Raw genomic sequence first — 17,481 nt, forward strand, 5'->3', positions numbered from 1 at the left:
TCCTCGTGCTCCCTACTCATCTGACCTGGCTCCTAGTGACTTTTGGCTTTTTCCAACAATGAAAGACACTCTCCGTGGCCGCACATTCACCAGCCGTGCTGCTATTGCCTCGGCGATTTTCCAGTGGTCAAAACAGACTCCTAAAGAAGCCTTCGCCGCTGCCATGGAATCATGGCGTCAGCGTTGTGAAAAATGTGTACGTCTGCAGGGCGATTACGTCGAGAAGTAACGCCAGTTTCATCGATTTCGGGTGAGTAGTAAATTAGAAAAAAAATATGAGGCCTTAGAACTTGAATGCACCTCGTACCATCTGAGCTACCCAAGCACGATCCATGATCCGTCGTCACAGCTTTGCATCTGCCAGTATCTCGTCTCCTACCTTCCAAACTTTACAGAAGCTCGCAGGTTCACAACACAGTCCGGAACACAGTTTTAACCTGCCAAGAAGTTTCGTTTCCTGGAAGTCCTGTTCTTTGACGGTGTTTATCGCCGCCGGCGACGCTTCTCGGATCCTCTCTATAGTGTCGAACCGACTGCCTTTAAACTTGAGTCTCAGTTTTGGGAATAGCGCGAAGGCGCAAGGTGGCAGATCTGGCGAGTGCGGTGTGTTGTTTTTTGCCAAAAAGCTCCTGGTGAGCAAGGACGTGTGACAGGGCGCGATGTCGTGATGCAGCAGCCAGTTCCCTTGACGCCAAAATTCGGGCCGCAGTCTCCGCACCTTTTCACGGAGCCGTCGCAAAACGTCACAGTAGTACGCAGAATTCCCTGTTTGGTTGGGTGGGACGAATTCTTTGTGCGCAATTCCCTCGGTATCAAGGAAAAAATGATCATGCTCTTCACTTTGCTCTTCACCTGTCTCACTTTTTTGTGTCTTGGAGAGCCCGGTCTCTTCCACTCGAACACACGTGTACGGCTCCTGCTCTGTCCCCCAAACACTTGTTGAATCATTCCAAGGGTCTCCGTAGCGCTTTTCCTGAAATTAGCACAGAATTTCATACACACGCTCTGTTCTGTTAGCGGATCCATCGTAAAATCGCCACACAGCAAACACAGAGTATTACGGAAACCACGGTGAACACGCAACACGTCCGCCCAGCTGAATGCCACTCCGCACGCTGACCCATCAGATATGCAGCTCTCGCCACCTAGCGTTGCAAAGATCTACTACTCCTACTTTCCAGATGGCAGCACCAGTCCCGAAAATTTTGTATTCTACCTCGTACGAGATGAAAGGGATCATACACGAATGTTGTTTGGCTGATTTCTGGGCAGGGCCAAACAGCGAGGTCATCGGTCCAATCGGGTTAGGGAAGGATGGGAAAGGAACTCGGCCGTTTCTTTTCAAAGGAACCATCCCAGCATTTGCCTGAAGCGATATAGGGAAATCACGGAAAACCTAAATCAGGATGGCCGGACGCGGGTTTGAACCGTCGTCCTCACGAATGCGAGTCCAGTGTGCTAACCACTGCGCCACCTCGCTCGGTATAAATGAATCTGAAATACATCGTGATCGAATAATGAAAATAGCTTTCTCATCTTGTCAGAACCATTCAATACGCGTAAATCTTGTTCCAAGTAGTTGTTGATTGAAGACAGTCGCGTGGGATTAGCAGAGCGGTCTATGGCGCTGATGGACTGTGCGGCTGGTCCCGGCGGAGTTTCGAGTCCTCCCTCGGGAATGGGTGTGTGTGTTTGTCCTTCGGATAATTTAGGTTAAGTAGTGTGTAAGCTTAGGGACTGACGACCTTAGCAGTTAATGTTACTTAAAATCCGTCTTGATTGCAATTTTTTTTTTATTCATATGGCCGGTTTCGGTTCATTCAGAACCATCTTCAGATCTGATATTTCAGTTACAGGAGTAACCCGTAGTATGTGAAAGTTGCTGGATTTGGACGGGTTACTCCTGTAACTGAAATATCAGATCTGAAGATGGTTCTGAATGAACCGAAACCGGTCATATGAATAAAAAAAATTTGCAATCAAGACGGATTTTAAGTAACATTATAAAATCACTGATTGTTGTTATCCCATAAGACATTATGTCTGTTTTTGCTTAGCGGTTAAGTCCCATAAGATTTCACACACATTAGAACATTTAGATTAAAGACATGGTACACATTTTAAGGTACGCAGGTGAAAAGTTAGGAAGTAAAAAGTTGACATTAGGAATAGTTTAACTGTAATACTTGAAGGCACACATGAAAGTTTATCTGTATTTTGTAGGGTTGAAAAAAATGTGTATCGCGTGAATACGCTACTGTTACACATTTGAGTGCAGCCGATTAATAACGGACCTGGTCGGAGGTTTCCTCCACTCGGAAATTGGCTACTGTGTTGTCGTTACCCATGTATCGTCATAAGCGAACTTCCACTATTAACGATGGCTGTATGGGTACGTCCGGAAAGGCAATAAATTAAAAAGAAATTTAAAAAAATCGTACAAGTTATTTAGCCGAACTCCCCGCCTCCTTGCATTTCTCGTAGTGTATGTACAACATATGTGTGTAATATGCATCAAAATACTCGTCGGAGTCTTTTCCATTATCTGATAGGCCTATGTGTTTTCTGAATTTACCTTGCAGTTTTAGTTTTTATGATGAATTTGCGTTAAATTTGCTTAAATATGGCGCGAACGAAAAGATAAGGCTATGCTATAGATCAATCTGCTATGATAATCTCTTTTTGGAACTCACATTCGTTGCTTTCAACGACTCCCAACCGAATTATCACCTTTCAACCTAACCTAGACCTCGGGATACGCTAAACAACCAAGATTTCAGAGGGGTAGTGGGAGGGGAAATGCAATATCATACGCTTGCCAAACGTATCAGTTTGGTGCCAGGTAAAACGCCAAGTGTAAAATGTTTCTCGTGGTACTTTAGATTCGTGGTTCATTTGTTCAAGTGTAGCTTATACATGCATAGCGCGAGACACAAAGGTCTTAGCTCGAAGTATGAAGGTCGATCAACAGATGGCGCATAGGGTTGATTGTTAAATGCTACTTTTGCTCGTACTTGATACATCTACGGGGGCTGTCCGGAAAGTAAGTTACGATCGGTCGCGAAATGGAAACGACTGTGAAAATCCGATAAAGCTTTGCAAAGATGTGTTGGGCAGTGTCTCTAGTAAGACTCTAGGTAGAATTATGTCGCTCTTTTCATTCCTGAGCTCTTAGTGAGCGCGTAAAGATATTCTAGAAAATAGTGTCTCCCGCCGAGTACGAGGGCCTGGTGAGAATTTTCCCCTGAAGCTATGCAACCAACATTACATAACTGTCGTGCGGTTTCTTCTTCAAGACAATTCTCAGCCTCATTCTGCAGGGGCAATGAAGATGTTCCTGCATCGTTTCAATTGGAAATGTTTGGTTTCCCACAATACAGCCCGTAATTGTCTCCCACTGAGTTTCATCTATGCTCAAACGAACCGCTGGCTATGAAGACAACATTTTGGCACAGACAACGAGCTTTAGGCCAGCGTAGAGAATTGGCGGAAAACACTGGCGGCTGCCTTCTATGATGAGGGTATTGGAAAGTTGGTACAACGCTACGACGAATGTCTGAGTCAGAACGGCGACTGCGTAGAGAAGTAGCTGAAAGGTGTAGCTAACTGTTACAAATGAAACATTTCTGATTTTCACTGTCATTTTCATTTCGCGATCAATCGTAACTTACTTTCTGGACAGCCCTCGTAGTTGTGACTGAAATCGCAGACGGATACTGTAAAGCCGATATTTTGAAAACTGCGACTTTTCTATCACTGTGATCTGTAACAGAAGCGTGACTTCTTGCCCACTACTACAATGAATGTAAGATGGCGGAGACCCCGGACGTCGGTAGCAAAGAGGCAAGAGTTAGAGACGTGTGGGTGGAACGAATAGGAAGCATCAGAAGTTCGGCAGGTTTGGTGTCTGTGACAGACTGATCGGTAACGTAGCGCAAGGTCTAGGTTAGGTTGGAAGCTGAATTTGGATGCTAAATACAGTAACAGAAGAAATACTTCAGTTGATTGATGAAAGGAGGAAGTACAAACATGTTCCGGGAAAATCAGGAATACAGAAATACAAGTCGCTGAGGAATGAAATAAATAGGAAGTGCAGGGAAGCTAACACGAAATGGCTGCAAGAAAAATGTGAAGACATCGAAAAAGATATGATTGTCGGAAGGACCGACTAGGCATACAGGAAAGTCAAAACAACCTTTGGTGACATTAAAAGCAACGGTGGTAACATTAAGAGTGCAACGGGAATTCCACTGTTAAATGCAGAGGAGAGAGCAGATAGGTGGAAAGAATACATTGAAAGCTTCTATGAGGGTGAAGATTTGTCTGATGTGATAGAAGAAGAAACAGGAGTCGATTTAGAACAGACAGGGGGTCCAGTATTAGAATCGGAATTTAAAAGAGCTTTGGAGGACTTTCGGTCAAATAAGGCAGAAGGGATAGATAACATTCCATCGGAATTTCTAAAATCATTGGGGGAAGTGGCAACAAAACGACTATTCACGTTGGTGTGTAGAATATATGAGTCTGGCGATATACCATCTGACTTTCGGAAAAGCATCGTACACACAATTCCGAACGCCAAGAGCTGACAAGTGCGAGAATTATCGCACAATCAGCTTAACAGCTCATGCATCGAAGCTGCTTACAAGAATAATATACAGAAGAATGGAAAAGAAAATTGAGAATGCGCTAGGTGACAATCAGTTTGGCTTTAGGAAAAGTAAAGGGACGAGAGAGGCAATTCTGACGTTACGGCTAATAATGAAAGCAAGGCTAAAGAAAAATCAAGACACTTTCATAGGATTTGTCGACCTGAAAAAAGCGTTCGACAATATAAAATGGTGCAAGCTGTTCGAGATTCTGAAAAAAGTAGGGGTAAGCTATAGGGAGAGACGGGTCATATACAATATGTACAACAACCAAGAGGGAATAATAAGAGTGGACGATCAAGAACGAAGTGCTCGTATTAAGAAGGGTGTAAGACAAGGCTGTAGCCTTTCGCCCCTACTCTTCAATCTGTACATCGAGGAAGCAATAATGGAAATAAAAGAAAGGTTCAGGAGTGGAATTAAAATACAAGGTGAAAGGATATCAATGATACGATTCGCTGATGACAATGCTATCTTGAATGAAAGTGAAGAAGAATTAAATGATCTGCTGAATGGAATGAACAGTCTAATGAGTACACAGTATGGTTTGAGAGTAAATCGGAGAAAGACGAAGGTAATGAGAAGTAGTAGAAATGAGAACAGCGAGCAACTTAACATCAGGATTGATGGTCACGAAGTCAATGAAGTTAAGGAATTCTGCTACCTAGGCAGTAAAATAACCAATGACGGACGGAGCAAGGAGGACATCAAAAGCAGACTCGCTATGGCCAAAAAATCATTTCTAGCCAAGAGTACTAATATCAAATACCGGCCTTAATTTGAGGAAGAAATTTCTGAGGATGTACGTCTGGAGTACAGCATTGTATGGTAGTGAAACATGGACTGTGGGAAAACCGGAACATAAGAGAATCGAAGCATTTGAGATGTGGTGCTATAGACGAATGTTGAAAATTAGGTGGACTGATAAGGTAAGGAATGAGGAGGTTCTACGCAGAATCGGAGAGGAAAGGAATATGTGGAAAACACTAATAAGGAGAAGGGACAGGATGATAGGACATCTGCTAAGACATGAGGGAATGACTTCCATGGTACTAGAGGGAGCTGTAGAGGGCAAAAACTGTAGAGGAAGACAGCGATTGGAATACGTCAAGCAAATAATTGAGGACGTAGGTTACCATTACTCATTTTAGCTGCTCGTCAGTTGGGGTTACCACTTGTCCACAAAAGAGAGATTGGAATACGTCAAGCAAATAATTGAGGACGTAGGTTACCATTACTCATTTTAGCTGCTCGTCAGTTGGGGGTTACCACTTGTCCAGAAAAGAAGAAAATCTGTTCTTTTTCTCGTATTTTGGTTGAGTCCAGCAGTCGTTTTTAAAATTTCGTAAAATGTCCGGCATTTTGGTTTTTCTTTCGTCTCTTGTGACCGATTTGATGCTGCCCGCCACTAATTCCTCTCGTGTGCCAGCCTCTTCATCTCAGAGTAACACCGCGAGACCGCAACGGTCGCATGTTTGAATCCTGCCTCGGGCATGGATGTGTGTGATGTCCTTAGGTTAGTAAGGTTTAAGTAGTTCTAAGTTCTAGGAGACTGATGACCTCAGATGTTAATCCCATAGTCCTCAGAACCATTTGAACCATTTTTTTTTTTTTCGGAGTAACATCTGCACCGTACGCCCTCAATCATTCGTTCGATGCATTCCAGTCTCTGCCTTTCACAACAATTTTTACTCTCTACAGCTTCCTCTGGAACCGTAGAACTATTCCCTGGCGTCTTAACACCAACCGTATCTTCTTGCCCTTTCTGCTTGTCGATGTTTCCCTTATCTTATCAGTGCACCTAATTTTCAACATCACTCGGTAGCCATGGTTTTTAGTGCACTCCTTAGCCTTTATTTTATTTCCACTATTGCTTCTTTGAAGTATAGATATTACAGTAGGGGGGGGGGGCTAAATATCCCGCGCGGTCTTACTCTCTTTAAGACGCTAGTACTTTGTTCTTGGTCTCCCATTCTTATTGTTGTCTCTTACGCTAGTACTTTGTTCTTGGTCTCCCATTCTTATTGTTGTCTCTTGGTTCTCCTACATATATTGTGTATTCTACAGTTTGTTCGGAAACTGTTCGTTCAAATTAATCTACAACTACATGGATACTCTGCAAATTACATTTAAGTGCCTGGCAGAGGGTTCATCGAACCACCTTGACAATTCTCTGTTATTCCAATCTCGTATAGCGCGCGAAAAGAACGAACACCTGTATCTTTCCGTTCGAGCTCTGATTTGCCTTATTTTATCGTGGTGATCGTTTCTTCCTATGCAGGTCGGTGTCAACAAAATATATGTTCATTCAGAGGAGAAAGTTGTTGATTGGAATTTCATGAGAAGATTCCGTCGCAACGAAAAACGCCTTTCTTTTAATGATGTCCAGTCCAAATCCTGTATCATTTCAGTAACACTCTCTCCTCTATTTCGCGATAATACAAAACGTGCTGCTCTTCTTTGAACTTTTTCGATGTACTCCGTCAGTCCTACCTGGTAAGGATCCCACACCGTGCAGCAGTATTCTAAAAGAGGACGACAAGCGTTGTGTAGGCAGTCTCCTTAGTAGGTCTGTCACATTTTCCAAGTGTCCTGCCAGTCTTTGGTTAGCCTTCCCCACAACATTTTGTATGTGTTCCTTCCATTTTAAGTAGTTAGTAATTGTAATAACTAGGTATTTAGTTGAATTTACGGCTTTTAGATTAAACTGATTTACTGCATAACCAAAGTTTAACAAATTCCTTTAAGCACTCATGTGCACGACCTCACACTTTTCGTGATTCAGGGTCAACTGCCAATTTTCGCACCATTCAGATATCCTTTGTAAATCGTTTTTCAATTTGTTTTGATCTCCTGATGATTTCACTAGACGATAAACGATAGCGTGATCTGCAAACAAACTAAGACGGCTGCTCAGATTGTCTCTCAAGTCATTTATATAGATAAGGTACAGCAAAGGTCCTATGACACTACCTTGGGGAACACCAGAAACCACTTCTGTTTTACTCGATGGCTTTCCATCAATTACTACGAACTGTGACATCTCTGACAGGATTCACAAATCCAGTCACATAACTGAGACGATATTCCATAACCAAGAAATTTCACTAGAAGCCGCTTATGTGGAAATCCAGAAACACAGAATCAGTCTGAAATTTCTTATCCATAGCACTCAATACTTCATACAAATAAAGAGCATACAGGGAGCAGAGGACATCAAAACAAATATATTTCGATAAGGAACATACGAGGTGCATTCAAGTTCTAAGGCCTCCGATTTTTTTTCTCCAGGCTGGAAAGAGATAGAAATATGCGCATTGTTTTAAAATGAGGCCGCGTTCATTGTCAATACGTCCCAGAGATGGCAGCACCATACGGCAGAATTTTACCGCCAGTGGCGACAATGAGAAGTGTTTTAAATACTTAAAATGGCGACGTTTTCCTTACTTGAACAGTGTGCAATCATTCGTTTTCTGAATTTGCGTGGTGTGAAACCAATTGAAATTCATCTACAGTTGAAGGAGACATGTGGTGATGGAGTAATGGATGTGTCGAAAGTGCGTTCGTGGGTGCGACAGTTTAATGAAGGCAGAACATCGTGTGACAACAAACCGAAACAACCTCGGGCTCGCACAAGCCTGTCTGACGACACAATCGAGAAAGTGGAGAGAATTTTTTTGGGGGATCGCCGAACGACTGTTGAACAGATCGCCTCCAGAGTTGGCATTTCTGTGGGTTCTGTGCACACAATCCTGCATGACTACCTGAAAATGCGAAAAGTGTCATCCAGGTGGGTGCTACGAATGCTGACGGACGACCACACGGTTAACCGTGTGGCGTGTTGCCGAGCAATGTTGACGCACAAAGACAGCACGAATGGGTCTTTCTCTTCGTCTGTTGTGACAATGGATGAGACGTGGATGCCATTTTTCAATCCAGAAACAAAGCGCCAGTCAGCTCAATGGAAGTACACAGATTCACCGCCACCAAAAAAATTTCGGGTAACCCCCAGTGCTGAAAAAATGATGGTGTCCATGTTCTGGAACAGCGAGGGCGTAATCCTTACCCATTGCGTTCCAAAGGGCACTACGGTAACAGGTGCATCCTACGAAAATGTTTTGAACAACAAATTCCTTCCTGCACTGCAACAAAAACGTCCGGGAAGGGCTGCGTGTGTGCTGTTTCACCGAGACAACGCACCCGCACATCGAGCTAACGATACGCAACAGTTTCTTCGTGATAACAACTTTGAAGTGATTCCTCATGCTCCCTACTCACCTGCCCTGGCTCCTAGTGACTTTTGGCTTTTTCCAACAATGAAAGACACTCTCCGTGGCTGCACATTCACCAGCCGTGCTGCTATTGCCTCAGCGATTTTCCAGTGGTCAAAACAGACTCCTAAGGAAGCCTTCGCCGCTGCCATGGAATCATGGCGTCAGCACTGTGAAAAATGTGTACGTCTGCAGGGCGATAACGTCGAGAAGTAACGCCAGTTTCATCGATTTCGGGTTAGTAGTTAGTTAGAAAAAAAAATCGGAGGCCTTAGAACTTGAATGCACCTCGTAAATCGCGACTCATCTGTGGAAAAAACATTGGCCCACAGGTGGCGTGTTGACGACTCCACTCTAGACGTTCCCTTCTGTGAAGACGTATCAGAGGTACATGTACAGAAGGTACAATAAAGACCACTATGCTGAAGCCTTCCGTACACACTTTACCTCGATAGAACTCGTCCAGTGGATGCTGCGAGGTCAAATTCCAGTTGAAGTGCAGTCCTAAGGCGGCACCGTCGTGCCCTTGCAACCAAATAACGATCCTAACTTTCTGATGTCACCCGTGGTGGCCCCTGTCGTGATCTTCAGGATACTGTTTCTGTTGTGGATTGGCAAGAAACCCAACCCACTATGAGAGGAAGGCGAAAGGCACGCGTTTTAGCTCACGCAGGCTGGCTTGAGGTCTGGAACAGGTCAAGGAAATTATACTAGCATAAAACGTACTTAGCTGCTGGAGTACTTAACTTTAATCCATAATTGCTGAACATCGCTCTTGACGCTACATGTGTTACAGCATCAAAAGTAACTGGTAATGGCGCCTTGCTAGCTCGTAGCAAATGACGTAGCTGAAGGCTATGCTAACTATCGTCTCGGCAAATGAGAGCGTATTTTGTCAGTGAACCATCGCTAGCAAAGTCGGCTGTACAACTGGGGCGAGTGCTACGAAGTCTCTCTAGACCTGCCGTGTGGCGGCGCTCGGTCTGCAATCACTGATAGCGGCGACACGCGGGTCCGACGTATACTAACCGACCGCGGCCGATTTAAAGGCTACCACCTTGCAAGTTTGGTGTCTGGCGGTGACACCACAGTTTCTGTCTCTATAAGCTGTCGCCACATCTGAGAAACAACATAACGGTCCACACTAAGCCATCATGCCACATCAGTTTGCGACTGTTCAAATGGTTCTGACAAGGGAACCTCCCCATCGCACCCCCTCGGATTTAGTTATGAGTTGGCACAGTGGATAGGCCTTGAAAAACTGAACACAGATAAATCTAGAAAACAGGAAGAAGTTAGGTGGAACAACGAAAAAAATAAGCAAAATACACAAACTGAGTAGTCCATGCGCAAGATAGGCAACATCAGGGAGAAATTGAGCTCAGTGGTGCCGTGGTCCCGTGGTTAGCGTGAGCGGCCACCGAACGAGTCGCCGGCACGGTAGCTCAGCGTGTTCGGTCAGAGGGTTACCTACCCTCTGTAACAAAAAAAAAACTGAGTGAACAGATCAACGAAGAACCTAAATGGGTGTCATCGGACGTCCGCAACAAAATGAGATTTTATATATATATATATATATATATATATATATATATATATATATATATATATATATATATATGGAATAGGAGGAGTTATTAAGGAGAACCGATCCCAGTTTAGCTTCAAAAAAAAAAAAACAAAAAAAACCGAGAGGTTCTTGGTTCAAGTCTTCCCTCGAGTGAAAAGTTTATTTTCTTTATTTTTGCATAGTTATGATCTGTCTGTTAGTTCATTGACGTCTCTGTTCACTGTAATAAGTTTAGTGTCTGTCTTTTGCGACCGCACCGCAAAACCGTGCGATTAGTAGACGAAAGGACGTGCCTCTCCAATGGGAACCGAAAACATTTGATCGCAAGGTCATAGTTCAACCGATTCCTCCACAGGACATCACGTCTGATATATTCTATACGACACTGGTGACGGCATGTGCTTCACATGACAGGAATATGTTGTCGACCCACCTAACTTGTACACTTGGCGAATGGGTAAAAAGATTCTTCTACCTTGCCCGATTTAGGTTTTCTTGTGGATGTGATAATCACTCCCAAAAAAGTGATGAAAACATAAGAGTTTGTCACATAAACTGAAAATAAAAAAAATACAATTTCCATTCGCGGGAAGACTTGAACCGAGGACCTCTCGTTTCGCAGCTGCTCACGGTAACCACGGGACCACGGCACTACTGAGCTCACATTTTCCTTGATGTTGCATTTCTTGCGCATGGACTACTCAGTTTGAATATTTTGCTTATTTTTCCATAGTTCCACACATCTTCTTCCTGGTTTCTCGATTGATCTGTGTTCAGTTTTTCAAGGCCTATCCACTCTGCCCTTTTATAACTAAATCTGAGGGGGGTGCGATGGGGAGGTTCCCTTGTAAGCACTATGGGACTTAACATCTCAGGTCATCAGTCCGCTAGACTTAGAACTACTTAAACCTAACTAACGTAAGGACATCACACACATTCATTCCCGAGGCAGGATTCGAGCCTGCGACCGTAGCAGCAGCGCGGTTCCCAACTGAAGTGCCTAGAACCGCTCGGCCACAGTGGCGGGCTTCCGAGTGTCTTGCTTACGTTCTTCCTATGGCCCTTCATGGCAGAGAGCCTGTTAGGCGTCTTCTCTGCGCCATACTGCACCGTCTGTGACTGTGTACTCAGCGATTGCGGATGTGGGACTACCCGGCAAACACTATCTCGTTTCATAGGTGCCCTGACGTCATCGTTGGCATGGCTGTCTGTTAACCAGAATGCCATCTTCCGTGCAGAACACGATCGTACGGACATCCGACATCTTCATTACAGTCTGTGTGATTATATCGCGAATTAGACACAGAACGGGGAAATATCGGTTTGTTGCTTTGATTTTGGTCACAAGTTTATTAACTAGAACGGAGAATTTGTTTATACCATTGTATTGTGTTGCATTGTATGTTAACTGGGGGCCTAGAAACGACGGAGAGGCTCCGTCCCCGCCGCAGCCGCAGTGGTCCACAACCCCACGACGACTACCGCAGTCCACTTCACCCCTCCACCGCCCCACCCCGAACCACTCTTTCAGGGTAATTGTGCGGTTCGGCGGTTCGGCCCCTGGTGGACTCCCCCCCCCCCCCCTCCCCCCGGGCTGACGAGTGTAACCCCTCTGTTTGCGTGGTAATGGTGGTGGTGTACACCTACGTGGAGAACTTGTGTACGCGGCAATCGCCTATATAGTGTAGCTGAGGCGGAATAAGGGGAACCAGCCCGCATTCGCCGAGGCAGATGGAAAACCGCCTAAAACCCATCCACGGAGTGGCCGGCTCACCGGACCTCCACACAATCCCACTGGATGGATACGTGCCGGGGACCCAGGCGCTCCTTCCCAATCCAACTGGGTGGAGCTCACCATTACTATCTGCAAGTTCATGAAGACGCGGATTTGGTAGAGGAGACGTTGCGCATGGAATGATTTCCAACAAGAAGGCATGATTTTTTTCGGCTGATTTTTTAGCGTTCTGTACCTCACTCGGTGAAAACAGAACTCTTATACCATAGCTTTCTTGTGCGTCTGTCTGTCTGTCCGACTGTTAAAAGTCCTTATTCTCAGGAACGGGAAGACGTGTCAAGTTGAAATTTATGTCTCCTACTAAAGTCTTTAGTCCTTTGGCGGTGTATTAAGTATAAATTTCTTAGTCAATCCAATAAAAACCTTAGCGTACTTCCCATTGACGCAGAATCATGACATCTGGCAAGAAGAAAGGTTTCACAGCACAAGCAAAGGGAAAGAAAAGGGAATTTTGGATTTGTAATTGTATCACACGAAAAAATATTACTTGTTATCCGACTTAGAACTTTAAAACATTCTCGAAACCCTTTGAATCCAGGATAGGTATCTCGCCAGTATCAATGTCGAGAACAGGCAAAAAGCGTCGTTAACCTCGATTCTCAGTGTGGATGAACTGTCTGTAGACGTAATGAAGTTCGTACGGGTCCCTCATAGTACTGGTCCTACCGGCACCTGGTCAATTGTTGAAACTCACATATTAAGAAACTGCTGTGACGCAACAGCTTCCGTTTCTTTTCTTTCTTTTTCGTTGTTTCCTTTTTATCCAGTACTCCATCTTTTTCTTTTTTTTTTTGGTCAGCAGTCTACTCACTGGTTTGATGCGGCCCGCCACGAATTCCTTTCCTGTGCTAACCTCTTCATCTCAGAGTAGCACTTGCAACCTACGTCCCCAATTATTTGCTTGACGTATTCCACCTCTGTCTTCCTCTACAGTTTTTGCCCTCTACAGCTCCCTCTAGTACCATGGAAGTCATTCCCTCATGTCTTAGCAGATGTCCTATCATCCCGTCCCTTCTCCTTATCAGTGTTTTCCACATATTCCTTTCCTCTCCGATTCTGCATAGAACCTCCTCATTCCTTACCTTATCAGTCCACCTAATTTTCAACATTCGTCTATAGCACCACATCTCAAATGCTTCGATTCTCTTCTGTTCCGGTTTTCCCACAGTCCATGTTTCACTACCATACAATGCTGTACTCCAGACGTACATCCTCAGAAATTTCTTCCTCAAACTAAGGCCGGTATTTGATATTAGTAGACTTCTCTTGGCTAGAAATGCCTTTTTTGCCTTAGCGAGTCTGCTTTTGATGTCCTCCTTGCTCCTCTGCCTAGGTAGCAGAGTTCCTTAACTTCATTGACTTCGTGACCATCAATCCTGATGTTAAGTTTCTCGCTGTTCTCATTTCTACTACTTCTCATTACCTTCGTCTTTCTCCGATTTACTCTCAAACCATACTGTGTACTCATTAGACTGTTCATTCCATTCAGCAGATCATTTAATTCTTCTTCACTTTCACTCAGGATAGCAATGTCATCAGCGAATCGTATCATTGATATCCTTTCACCTTGTATTTTAATTCCACTCCTGAACCTTTCTTTTATTTGCTTCCTCGATGTACAGATTGAAGAGTAGGGGCGAAAGGCTACAGCCTTGTCTTACACCCTTCTTAATACGAGCACTTCGTTCTTGATCGTCCACTCTTATTATTCCCTCTTGGTTGTTGTACATATTGTATATGACCCGTCTCTCCCTATAGCTTACCCCTACATTTTTCAGAATCTCGAACAGCTTGCACCATTTTATATTGTCGAACGCTTTTTCCAGGTCGACAAATCCTATGAAAGTGTCTTGATTTTTCTTTAGCCTTGCTTCCATTATTAGCCGCAACGTCAGAATTGCCTCTCCCGTCCCTTTACTTTTCCTAAAGCCAAACTGATCGTCAGCTAGCGCATTCTCAATTTTCTTTTCCATTCTTCTGTATATTATTCTTGTACTCCATCATCTTTCCCCAAATGTTGTCTTCTCCTTTCTTCTGTCCCTATTGTGCCCGACTTCTCATTTCATCTCTTCTAAATTTAGTATTTCTAAATTCTTCTAAATTTAGTATTTTATTCTTAAAAAATTTATGCTATTTCCGATTTTGTGATGTTGTTTATTTGTTGATCTTTTCTTATTTCTGTAATCCGTACTGCTGTTCACTTATTTTTCCAAAAATACAGGAATATTTGTTCCGTTAGCCTGTTCTCAACCATTCGGTAAAGGTGTCCAAAGAAGATTAACCTTCGCTTGGCCCTTACTTCTCATATTTCCTGTGAATTTTGCTGCATCTCCTCACGACTTCTCATTTTGCGACCCCCACCGCCCCTAGTTTGTACTGCACCCATTATTTTACTGAGAGTCTATCGTGCAAATATCTCTGTTGTCTCCAGCATATACTTCATCGTTGAGCATTCACAGACATGTACACATTCTGTTCTTGAAACTATGGCACAGTGTTTTAGTTTATATTTTTGGAAATACATTTCTTCCTGCAGATATTTTTAATCATATCATATGCTCTTTCCTACTAACCCTTTTATTTATCGTAAATCTTTGTATTACGTTCTAATTGTGGTTTCCCCAATATATTTATCCTCTTACACACGACATTGAAAACATTCACAGGATTTTTTTTCTTTTCATATATTTCAACAAACAGTTCGCAAGAAAGACACAAATGCAGAGTAATTTTTTTCTGGTTCACTAAGGTATAAACGGAGTCCATGTGTGTGAACCTCCAATCGCACAATAGTCTTTGCCTTGTATTTTCTCTTCCTGTTACAATAAAATATTTTTATTTATTTAAGACAATGAACTGTCTATGCTAATGTGCACAGAAAATAGGTTTCTTAAAATGTTAACACGTGTGGAATATATGATTTCCAATACATGCTTTTGTTGATGATCTCAGATAGCTTTATAAATGCAAGTAAATAAAAATTGTACAATTGTTTGTGGTACGTAATAATTTGTATTGCCAGTAAAAGAATCTTTATGTTTGGCTATAAGTTTCAGAACAATTATTGTCCACAGTACATACATAAATTTCACATTTGATATACATAACGCTTGTATCCGAATTGCAGCTACGTTTCCTGCGTTTTGAGACATTCTTTGCGTCACGAAGCATTGCCAGGTCTAACCTCTGGTGTCGGTTTCAAAAGTGCTCTTCTTGCCTATGTATACAGATTTTTTACACCATCTGCATCTTCAGTGTCAGATGCATTCACTGCACAAGAATGTCCTCTTTGCCTAGCAATTAGCATGACATATTTGTAATTAATTATAACTTTGTCAACGCGTATTTTGTAGTCAATTAATGGCAGTCTGTTTTGTTGAATATCGAATGTAGTACACAGACCAAAAGTGGACAATCAGGTGGAATATAAAATAATTAAAAATCCATACCAGCCATTGTTCGAATGTAACATATGTAATATCATAAAAATCTGTCACAAAGATCGACATATCCCATGTTTTCATTACAGTTTCACAATCGCTGATTGTGGAACATCTAACTTCTTTTTCTTTTACCTGCCGTATGACCAGAGGTCCATGTAAGAGGATGTTCATAAAGTGTGTCATTTCATAGTAATGAACTAAATTTATGCAAATGTGAACTAATTCTTACCATCTAGAGTATATAGCGAACAACACGGACTGTCTGTCTAACATTTACGCATGATAAGCATGTACGTATAAATGTTTCTCGTTTTTATGCGCAACCATTTTCAGCATAGGATCAAGTCTAAACTAATACGCCAATCGTTCTTTGCAAGATGCTGCGTTGTAGTGCTAAAAATTAAGAACTAGGAAGTCCACACTTGTGCACAATCGTTCTATAAGCGGAAAAATTCTCGTATTTGTGGCAAAAAAAAGAACTAAGATAAACATTTGTGGGCACAGAGAACGAAAAGTTTATCTATCTCATCTCTTTGTGTTTCTATGTATTTTGGTGCATTTTGTTTTACATTTATCATGCATTTTCTTTTTACAGTTCTATTGAGTAGTTTTCTGAAGATTGATTCGAGTATCCGCTTCTGTCAGATTTTATGAAAAGATTGGAAAATCGTCTGCAAAATGCTTGCACTTTTTTCTGATTCCATTTGATTTACTTCTCCATTCGGTTTACTTCCTACGATGATTGGTCCAGCACTGTGATTTGCTTTTACTTGTGATATTTTGTGTATATTTTAGTGTATCTCCTCGTGCCTGTTTCCTTTTCCTTCTTCTACAGTGATACGGTGGATGAGTGACGTACATGATTTATCGTATGTTCCAGGTATGCTGCTGGACGAGGTGGGGATCGACATCCGGGGTCTGGAGGAAAGGTGAGACGCCTGGAAGAGCTTACTAAGAGACCAACCAATGACAACACTCATCTGTGTCAGCCAGTTGTATTTTCTCACCCTCATCCACTGTCTTCACATCTTTACTGATTTATTTTTATTTATTTATTTATTTATTATTATCATTTATTCTTTCTTACTTTCTGTATGAGTGCCTATGGACTATGTTTAATTCAACTGTGCATTCACCTTCTTCTTCCACATTTCTCTCATTACTTTCGTATGTTTCTCTCTTCTCTCTTCCGTACAAGTGGCTCCAGTACTCCTCTTGCGTTTTCCGCAGAAATCCTTGCAATCTTACAATTTCTTTCTGAGTGCCAGTTGTTCTTCAATATCTTGCACAGGAATTCCGAATTCTGACATGCTTCTTCCAATTCCTTTGCACCATGTGTTATCCATTTTTAACTGACAGAAATAAGTGAACAGCCATTTGTTAGTCTATTGAGACACATTTACTCGATGCGGTGACAGAAAGCTATTATTCTTTTCCTAATCATGTCTGTAAATTTTTTCAGTGTTTGTATAAAGTCAACTATTACGGGTTAAGTGGTCCAAGATGTTCCTTTCTGCTTCCATGTTCCTTTTGCTTGCATAATCGCCCTACTTATTTTTTAGTCAAACATGCTGCTGCATAAACTGCTTCTGGGCGAATTACCGTACAGTAGTGTCTACGTTTAGCATTGAGGGATTTTGACTTCTCATTATATGAGAAGAGTGTCCAATAAGTATATATGACGGTAGTATCTGTTCCCGAAAGAACAGTTACCGTGAATGACCATGCAGCTTTGCTAGAAATGAAATGATAA

General features: G+C 42.6%; 1 protein-coding gene across 1 annotated transcript in view; it reads left to right on the forward strand.

Annotated features, from left to right (window-relative positions):
• LOC124553397 (high affinity cGMP-specific 3',5'-cyclic phosphodiesterase 9A) overlaps positions 1–17,481 on the forward strand; it is a 223,355-nt gene that overhangs the window by 55,170 nt on the left and 150,704 nt on the right. The window contains exon 3 of the mRNA XM_047127263.1: positions 16,609–16,657. Within this exon, the coding sequence (XP_046983219.1) occupies positions 16,609–16,657 (49 nt within the window). The remainder of the gene's footprint in view (positions 1–16,608; positions 16,658–17,481) is intronic.

This window comes from Schistocerca americana, chromosome 11, assembly GCF_021461395.2.
Source record: "Schistocerca americana isolate TAMUIC-IGC-003095 chromosome 11, iqSchAmer2.1, whole genome shotgun sequence".
NCBI lineage: Eukaryota > Metazoa > Arthropoda > Insecta > Orthoptera > Acrididae > Schistocerca > Schistocerca americana.